The 10107-nt window shown below is 37.7% G+C and overlaps 1 protein-coding gene across 1 annotated transcript; it reads right to left on the bottom strand.

The window, feature by feature from the left end:
• Positions 1-834: 834 nt before the first annotated feature.
• LOC102297069 (elastase-1) lies at positions 835-3828 on the bottom strand. Its single transcript, XM_005943258.2, has 8 exons — positions 3693-3828; positions 3387-3472; positions 3153-3253; positions 1958-2083; positions 1571-1707; positions 1335-1477; positions 1086-1235; positions 835-951 (listed from the first exon to the last, which is right to left on the bottom strand). The coding sequence occupies exons 1-8, from the start codon at positions 3730-3732 to the stop codon at positions 943-945; spliced, it is 792 nt and encodes a 263-aa protein (XP_005943320.1). The 5' UTR covers positions 3733-3828; the 3' UTR covers positions 835-942.
• Positions 3829-10107: the final 6279 nt, after the last annotated feature.

Consider the following 10107-nt stretch of genomic DNA (forward strand, 5'->3'; position numbering starts at 1 on the left):
AAATATATCTTAAATATCACCATGTCATTTGTTACATGTTGCAGACTGGACTCTCTTTTTAAAGGGAGGGTCCAAATTCCCTGCTAGCGACTCATTTTTAAAAAATGTTTGTAGAGGCAGTCCATATTGATTTTTTTTTCCTGTTTTTTTTTTTTTTTTACACCTGTGGCAATTTAAGCATTTTAGGTGGGCAATGTAAAAAAAAAAAAAATCAAATACCAAGAATAACTTAATCAAATCACCTGATTTTTATCCTAATCTAACTAATAAACTTGAAATGAATAGATGAAAAGAGCTACATCCAGGCCTTGTCCCGTGCCTGATAATGTCCAGCAGTGACTCAGTATGTCCTCCAATCCCTTTGAAACCTTAATCCAACTTGGCAAAAAAAAAAACGAGTAAAGACAAAGCTAAAAATTATAATTACAATTTGTAATTCCTGTGGCATCTCAGAATTTCTAAATCTCTAAATTTCTTTTTTTCTTTTTCATAGTAAAAGATGACCTTTGTCCTCCTCAGCTGTGCTTGGCAGAGGTTAGACATACACCTGTTGTCTAGCTCAGACTTTTTTGCTGTTTCAAATAGTTTTTGCAATCACACAAGTGACAAAAATAGTGCCTCTATTCTTTCCATCAGTATCCAAGTGTTCAGCATTTACTGTCAACACTATAATTTACGTACTTTCATAAATGATAGTTAATTCTTTTCCCCCCCAATGTCCTTGATTCACATCTTGTTGCAGGGTAGAATAGACTGATGTCTAAGCCTAAATAAATTACCTTTTTAATGGCATTTCCATTGCATAAACTTTCTGATGATAAATGAGTCATCACACAAAGTTAATTACATTTATTTTTGCAGAATTGCACCAGACAAGTGAGTCTGTACAGATGAAAATATGATGGAATGCGGTCTCTGCAGCGTCAACGATTCTTGTGCTTACTAGACGATCTATAAAACAGAAAACATTCAAATTGGTTAAGCATTGCAACCTTAGAGATATAACGATAAATGAATTCTATAAAACATTTTTAGTTGTAATAATTTCATAAATATCTCTGATAATAAAATCCTTTTATACTAACAGTGTTTATCCAGTTAATGAAAGCGGAGACACGGGTGAAGACAGTAGGCTTCTGATAAGTATCGCATCCCAGACCAGACACGAAGCTGGCAATACCATGCACGTAGTATTTTCCACCATTCAAGCAGTTAAGAGGGCCACCAGAGTCACCCTGGGAAAAAAAAAGATTTATTATTTTAATTATGTAAAATGATCCTGTATTTCTTTCTGGCAGCATAGTTTTCTTCTTTTTTTGTAGGATGAAACTCACATTGCATCCAGCCTCTTTTCCATCACCACCGCACACCATGTTGTTATTCACAGTGCTGCCCCACCAGCTAGGGCTGGAGCAGGTCTGATAGTCCACCACAGGAAGGTAGGCCTGCTTAAGCACAGGAGACAGGCTACCACCGGCTGGACAAAATAAAATGGTAAGGTACATTAGCCTTTACAGAAGACACCCAGTGATGACAGTGATATTGACAGGAGATCAAACAGACAACTCACTGGCAGTGCGCCCCCATCCTGTGATGTAGCAGGGGTTGTTGTTGGGCAGAATCTGGCCAGAGGGAGGCAGAGAGCCCAGCTGGACATAATTGTTCAGGGTGGCGTCTGAGGCCAGTTTCAGCAGAGCGATATCATTCCTAAGGTAGAGAGTTAACAAAATCTGTTTTGTAAAGCCTCTAAAATTGTCTAAATTGTCTAACTCTAACCAAAATAGTTCTGGGAGGCGAATTATGTTCATATCCTTGACCCAGCACATCCATAATGTAACATTCAGACCCCAAATCAACACATTTGCCAAACATAATATTACTTAAAAAGGTTATAAATAGCTACAAACAAACAATTTAAAAAATGCTTAGGAATACAAGACATAAAGGTACTTCTCACCCCTGAGACAGTTTGTTAGCATCCCATTGGGGGTGGACATAAATGGCACTGACAGCTATGATCTGCTCTCTGTCACTGACGCTGTTGAGGTCATGTTCACCAAGAATGACACGAAAGGTCCGGGGGCTGCAATGTTTCAGAAACATCCACAAACAAACACAACATTGTTAGAAATCAATAAGTTGGATTTCACTGCATTATACTCTTGTTTATGTTTGATTCATGTTGTTTGTTTTTCTTTTAAATCAATAAGCAAATTTTCTTTCAATGTGGCAGTTACGAATGAGGTTGTAAGATTTTTCCTCATGCTGGTGGCTTTATGAAACACGGAAATAAATCATAACTAAGTATTCGGTTAGAAGTAACCCATTGACTTTCAAGTCAGGGGTTGAATTTCATTTTACCCTCTACTGTAGAGGAGTTTATATTGGTTTTGAGGACCCTTGTTGGTTTTCCTTAGTTTTACTATGTCCATTGTTAAACCAGTTTTTTATGTTTGTTTGTTTAAATTTTCTGCCTTAATATTCTGTGAAATTTTTTTTCTGTTTTTGTATTTAGGGTGTGGATACTGTTTTTATTTCTACAATCTAGTCTGACCCTGCTTCTTTTTAGGTCGCTGGTTTCTGTTTCCTTTACGCTTTCGTAGGGATTAGTTTAGTTCTTTGTGTTTCCAGACTTCTAAGATTTCTGTCATCATCCTCTCTCTCTTGAGTTTATATGTCAGTCTCTTTTTATTTTCCTATCCTGTAGTTGTTGTCAGGTCTTTGCATTTAGGTTAGGATTAGTCCCCTTTGGTTATGTCTTGTTTTATCCTTTGTAGGTTTATTTTCTTTCCTATTTCAGTTTTACTTCCTGTCTGTATCCCTTTAACCCCCTTAATTGTGTTCAGTTTTTATCGTGTTCAACTGCCTCCCATTCCCCAACAATGTGTCTTTTCACCAGTCACCCCTCTGTATACTTATAGCCTATCATCCCTACTCATTCCTACCAGCTGCTGGATTTATGATTGTTCTCTTTTCTGGAGTTCATCAGCCAAAATAAACCCCTTGCCTTTTGTTTTTCAAGCCTACCTCCAGCGCCTTGCATTTGGGTCCTCTTCAGCACTTCATGATAAATGACATAATAAGCCCAAATAAAACTAAAACTCCTACAGCCAAAGAATACTGCGTGAGCCTGTAGTTCATCATTTTGTTACCTGTCCACACAGTGAGCAGCAGTCATAACCCAGCCTCTCTGGATCAGAGTTCCTCCACATGTGTGGTAGTAGGAGCCGCCAGATAGGTACTGAAGAGAGATCTAAGGGAGAAACAGAAATCTCTGTGTAAAAACATTCAAGCTTAATTAAAGTTTAATTTAACAATCTGATATTTTGGCTCTGAACGACCACATGCTTTCATTTTTATTGTGAAAATCAATTGAATTGGGTTACCTGCCAGGGCCAGGAGTTGGGTGCAGCCACCTCACCTCCTACAACCCTTTGATCAATGTTCATCAGATACTTGGGCTCGGCCAGCACTAGTTAAAAAAATAATGATCAGTTTATACACATTAACAGAAATCTGAAAATGTTATTTGCTTTCATCTTTCGGGAAAAGGAAAAATGATCGTCGCTAAAAGAGTGACTGAGTGAATGTACAGACGGTACAGGGCACGACAGAGAGTATGAGAATAAAACGAGACAGACGGATCAATAATGAATGGTTATATAGCACAATGTCTGCTGTCATTTTCTTACCCAAGGCTGCAAGACTTGTCAACACCAAAAACCTGAGCATGTTTGCGGTCTCAAAACGTCTGTGCAGGAACCAGTGCTGCTTTCCTTCTTTTATACCTGAACTTGACCTTCAGCTGATGTGGAAAGATGTGACTGGTCTTTCCCCTGTGACAAAACCCAGGTGTGTACCTGTGGTCTGTGTCACACAGCGCTATCACAGCCAGTTAAAAAAAACATCCCCTGCTTTGGTCAGTTGAATGTGGTCCAAAATGAACAATGTCACATGGATTGACAGTTTTATTGCTAGATAAAATGAGTCACAGTGGTTCAGAGCAGTTAAAAGGAATACATTTATAAATGTATTCTTGCTAATAGTGCGCACCACACTTATTTTGGGCAACAGCTTACAGAAAAGATATTTTCTCAAAATACTTTTGTCAGAAAAGGAGTGTAAGAATGATTCATTCTGTAAATAATGACAATAAATCACATCATAATGTCATCATATCAGATATGTATGACAGATACGTATGAAAACCTACACTGTTACCTCTCACCCAATGTCCTCAATGATTTATTAAATACAGATCATTCCCATTACAGTGCAGCATGAAATCTTAAAATAAAGTGCCTGATGTAAGAGAGGGCAAGATCTTGTGAAGACTTACATCACAGCATAATCACATGTCCATTTGAACCAGCATGAATTATCAAGTGAGCATGGGAAAGCAAACGGCTGTGGCATCAATGGTGTAATGGCATATTCCAAAAGTACACATTAAAATGGAAAACAGGTTCACTTTTTATCTTCTAGTGTCTAGAATCACCTAGACAGTATGACTGACCATGTTAGTCTCTGGAAAGTAAATCTTTTGTTATATTTTACAATATGTTTTACAACTGTCCCATCTGGTCTGTATATTAATTAAAGAGAATATTTCTAAAGTTAGAAATATAAAGAAATGAAGGATAAAGAAGACAATAATTCGTATTGTTGTTATTCATGCCTAATTTAGTTTTTTGGGTTTTTTTTTTTTTTTGTTGAAGCTGTTTCAAAAAAACTGAACTGAAACGAAGCTAAAGGAATACTTGAGTGTGATGTCTAGATGGTACCAATTATTTACTAATGTCAAACTAAATGTAATATTAAAAAGGTAATTTAATTTTGTTTGTAGTATAAAGAGTCATTCATGATTCAGAGCAAGGTAAGCGTATACATTATTTTATAGATACAGTAGAAATATGAACTGTAAAGCTAATTGAAAACAGGACAATATTATGGGCTAACACTAGAGGGGACTAAAGACTAACAAACACTTGGCATCTCTACAAAGGGACACACACATTCCTGGTCATACAGACAGATGACAGATGTGGTCCTGATTTTGCTTTGAAAACCTCAAATATTCATGCAGGTCGATTTTAAATTCAGTCTGTAGTGTAGTGCTAATGCTGCTACTGAGATTTTTTAAGAGTTCTCTCCATTCCTAACTCTGTGTTTAAATCCAGTGTGAGAACTGAGGTAAAAGTGATTTCTCTCCCTCAGTTCATCATAACCCCTCTGACATTGAACATTAGAATCACAGATGGATTACTTGATGATTTATGCACAGTAAGTCTCTAAGTAAAATACATATAATTATACTTTTTAAAAGCCTTTTACTTGTTCTGAACTAGTCACGCTGATAGCACCAACAGTAGCTTACTGAACAATAGGAAGGCCTCTGATGTGTCCATATTTTATAAAACAGTCCTTAATTAGACAGAAAGTCATTAAAACTGTATGGATTTTGGATTATTGTCTTATCAGGCTATTAAAGAGATAGCTGTGCTGCCTAGTAATTGAGCTGCCCCCCTGACACACAGGGGAAAGGTCCTAATGCTGTAGGACTTCCTGACCAACAGAGGCTCCACAGTTTCATTATTTTCTCCTCGTCCTTTTCAAACTTCTTGTGTACTCCTCCACCACCCCAACCTTTTCTTGCAGAGGCATAAATCAAACGAGGAGATCAAAGACAGGAAGTACTGGGGATGTGTTAATTAAAGATGTTTGTTCTTGATACAGCTTCCCTCATTAATGAACAGTCGATTTGGTTCCCATAAAGATGTCTCACATACACGAGCAGGAAATTGAGGTTTGGAAAAAAAGATGGATGAGATGCACTGATTGTGCGTTGGGTGTGTGATAGAAAGTTGGGGAGGGCTATCACGCAGTGTAAATGTTGATTATGCCAATGTGACACTATTTAAAAAACTCTTGCCAGACTGGAGCTGACAGATTTAAACATCATTTAAATAGGAAACCACTAGCGTTACTACAACCAAATACAGTTACTCATTCCATGATATTCTGATATTCGGTTATTACTTACCATTGGATAATGAATTTCTGTGAGGAAAGTGAGGCAATACAGTGTGTGACACAGACAACTCAGACATTTTAAGAGCTATATAAAGTAGTTTAAGGTAAATCCAAATAAGCATGAGTACAAAAGTTGCCATTAAAGGCACTTATGACAGTCTGGTGCTCAAATATTTGATTTGTATTCCATCTTTTTGTTTCCTACGGTCCATCATTTTCCTATGAATTTAAAGCTGTATTTTTGTTTCTTTTTTTATTTAATCAATTTGCACTAGTAGAGCACATGGCAAACACAGCACTGAACATATAAAAAAAGAATAAAACAAAAAAATGTGAATTTCTTGTAAATGAAGTTCTTGAAAGTACAATTACAAAAAAACCCCCCCAAAACTTATGAAGAGTGGCTTGTAAGGGGTGAAAACCTTTCTCTCTAAAAAGAACACAGCAGCCTGGCTTAGGTTTGCATGTCCTTTCAGTATAGTGGAGACTGAGAATAAGAATAAGAATAAAAATAAAAATAAGAGTAAGACTAGAGTGTGGATGTTTGCCCATCATGCACAACACCACTTCTGACAAAAACAAAGCATGTTCATACAAACACCTGTTACCAACTGTCAATCACGATGGTGGCGGGATGATGATGATTTGGGCTTGTTTTTCAGTAACAGTATAACAAAGTGTCCTAGAGCCAGGAGTGAGGCTGTAATCCAACAGCTAAAGCTTTACCAATATTGTATTATGTAACAAAACAGCAATCCCAAGCAGCAACAAATGTATAGCTGAATGACTGAAAAACAATCAAGATGCTGCAAAGACCCCATCAGTAAATACCTTAAAATGGTCCTGAAGAGAGCTGTGGATTAATGCCCGCAAACCTTAATGAAGTGAAACAACATTGTGAAGAAGACTGGGCCTAAATTCATATTCGTAAGTCATAGGGAAAAAGATTATTTCAAGTTATTGCTGCTAAAGATGGTTTTACAAGTTACTGATTCATTAGGTGTGTGTAGTGTTGTTTTTTTTACAGAACTGTACACAATCCTGTGAAAACTGCAGGAGCAGACAAACAGAGCAGACATTTTTGCATCATTGCTTCTTGCACGTGAGCATAGCATTAACTTGCTCTACTAATATTAAATATATTCCCTGAAGTCTTACTGGACAACGTTTAACAGAGTTATAGTTTCCATTGTTATTTAGTCACTGGCAATGCAGTCCTGTCTTTTATTTTTGTTTTCCTGATGGGCACAAGATTCCTGGGTTGTCTAAGACAACACTGAATTCCTTGAAACACAAAGATTTTACAGAAGGATCTCTGTGATTACCTACATAACACTCTTGCACTTGATGAACATCTGTCAAGCCCACAAATAAAAATAGAACAGCACCATTTGCACCATCTCACAGCACCTAAGAGTATACCAACTCATTAACACTGGTTTGTCTTTCAACTCTTTGTTGTAGTGGTGTAACTTGTTTATATGTAAGGTTTAAGGAGTTGCAGCACTAGATTACTGCAAGGCATAGCACTAATCTATACAGTCTACTAGAGCTGACAGTGTATTAGCACTTCTCCCTGCTGGCCAGGGAAATGTGGAGGGATGCATCAATGCTTCCATGTGTCCTGCTGGGTGACAGCAGTGAAACTGATCCACTGGGCTGTTTGCAACCTTTAATTGCAATTACACCAAAGTGAAAACAATCAATACAGCTTCCCACTACCCCATGCACCCCCCACCCCTCTCTATCTCTCTCTCAGTCTAGCTTCCTCAGGAGCTCATTTTTCTTCTCATGTTTCCGTCCTCATTCTTCTCAGTCTGCTCATTTCTATAGATCTGGCAAAAAAATGTGCCTCATAGGCGGTGGAGTAATGCGGTTTATGGGGGCAGGGACAAAGTGGTGCAGCAGTAATGCTGCTTAAGAAAGATGATCTGCTGTGGTTACGAGTACTTGATTGATCCTTTGGAGTATTGTTCATCTATCTCTGTCCTACAGTGGCTGCTGCTACTTTAACCTTTAGCTTCCTGTTCCCTCTTCCGTCTGCTTTGGCCTCAGGTGCTGCCAGAGCGCCAGGTCCCAGGCCTTGGTTGAAGCAGTGATGGGGTCTACTGGAGTGGAAAAGGAGGCTGCTGCTCCAAGCTTCCTTCACAGAGTGATAGAGGGGAAAGGAGATTAAAAACTGACCTACCATATTGCTTCACACTGTGTGTTCTAACAATAGGGTCATTACACAGCCTTCAAAAGCTGAAACCAAAAACCATTAACTGAAGAATAAAGGTTCAACAATATCAAAATTAGAAGACACAGAGGATATCTCACAAAGAAACTACCAAACACAGTTAGCATTAGCACACAAACTGATTAGCATATTTAAAAAGTGATGCAGTAAGTAAAAAACATTTATGGTTATTTATAGCCGTCAACTGTTTTTTTTTTATTATTATTATTTTTAACAAGGAAATCTAATTATAATAACAAACAGTGAACAGGGCTTGTAAAGCTCTTTTGTAATGCATAGTTTTATTGCACTGCATGTTTATACCTGACACTGGTTGACGATATAATTACTCCCAGAGGGAAAGGAGAGGAAAAATATGTCAATTAGTGCATTTTCTAGAGTGTCAGCTAGCTTGAATAAGTGTGCTGTGATAAGAGTAACTTTCGTTCGTTTCCAGACTAACATGTCACTACACAAATTGTCAAATTCTTTTGTGTCATTACCATTTTCTTTTGTTCTGTGTTTTGCTTTTAACAATACAAAGGAAGAGATATTTATTTGAATACCTGCTTAATTCGTACGTTTAGTTACTTACAAAGAAACAAACAGTCTCTAATTTGTATAATAGTTTTGTTTTAAATAGAGAGACGGAATACCAATAAAAAAAATCTAGGGAAAAAGCCACATTACAAAGGTTATAAATTGATTGATCCCATATAATTCTGGCTCCCACAGATTGGCTGTGTGCCCATGTGTGCCCACAGATTATAATAAGTCAATTACAGATACTCTTGATCTCAACTTGTAATGCATACAAAGCGCGCTTGTCCATAGAATTCTTCCACTCTAACATCTCCACCATTATGGGTAAAAGCTGTCAAAGGACATCAGGGACCTGTAGACCTATAGACCTGCACAAGGCTGGAATTGAGTGTAAGACGAAGCTTGGTGAGAAGGTGACAACTGTTGCAATTATTTGGAAATAGATGAAAATGACCATCAGTCTAGAGCACCATGCAAAGCTTGCCTCAGGGGGTGTGGATAAAGGTACTTGGGACCACAGTTACCAACAATACTATTGGTAATGCACTACACCATAATAGATCGAAATGTTGCAGTGCCTGTAAGGTCTCCCTGATCAAGAAGCCAAATATACAGGCCCATATTATGTTTTCCAGGGAGGAGCCAATTCATTGGTAAAATATTGGATGAGCATCTCCTTCCCTCCCTGGGACAGTAAGGATGGATCATGAATGGATCTTCTAGCATGACAATGACCCAAACCATAAAATCAAGGCAACAAAGAAATGGCTATAGAAGAAGCACATTAAGGTAACTGAATGCCTAGCAAGACTCCAGGGCCCATATCCCTAAAGATTCTGAGAATCCTCTCAGAGAGCTCCTAACTTAACCTAAAAATTCCTTGCCAGGAGTTTTAGCTTAGAAGTGATTCCAGAACATTTTCAGTGAACTCTGAGCAAGGAATGGATGGAAAATCCTATCTTAGTGAGGAGGTGTGGTTGACCCCGTTGCTAGGTATGAGTTATCATTTCAAAAGCCGTGATTGGTTGATCCTACAAGTTTGATGGAAATGAGCTTTTGGTGATAATGAGCAAAGGATGTACCCTCAAATCAGTAAACATAATTATACACTCTAATCTTATGCTGACTGTAATTGTAAATAATATTTCACATTCAAGAAAATATCTGGAAAATGAATAGTAAGCTGTAGGGGTTATAGCCTAACATTAGAATCTAAAGTGAAAACTTAAACCCATTACACCCTGTTCAAATAATGATTCGTGTCTTATTTGCTCATATTAATATCCTAGCTGGCATATTTTGTACTTTCACTC

This window comes from Haplochromis burtoni, unplaced genomic scaffold, assembly GCF_018398535.1.
Source record: "Haplochromis burtoni strain Fernald_Lab_line unplaced genomic scaffold, NCSU_Asbu1 Contig_357, whole genome shotgun sequence".
NCBI classification, from domain to species: domain Eukaryota; kingdom Metazoa; phylum Chordata; class Actinopteri; order Cichliformes; family Cichlidae; genus Haplochromis; species Haplochromis burtoni.

Coding starts and splice junctions, on each gene's coding strand:
- LOC102297069 (XM_005943258.2), bottom strand. CDS start 3,732: ATGCTCAGGTTTTTGGTGTTGACAAGTCTTGCAGCCTTGG. Junction 3,254..3,386: donor CCAACTCCTGGCCCTGGCAG/GTAACCCAATTC, acceptor TTTCTCCCTTAG/ATCTCTCTTCAGTACCTATC. Junction 2,084..3,152: donor GCTGCTCACTGTGTGGACAG/GTAACAAAATGA, acceptor GAAACATTGCAG/CCCCCGGACCTTTCGTGTCA.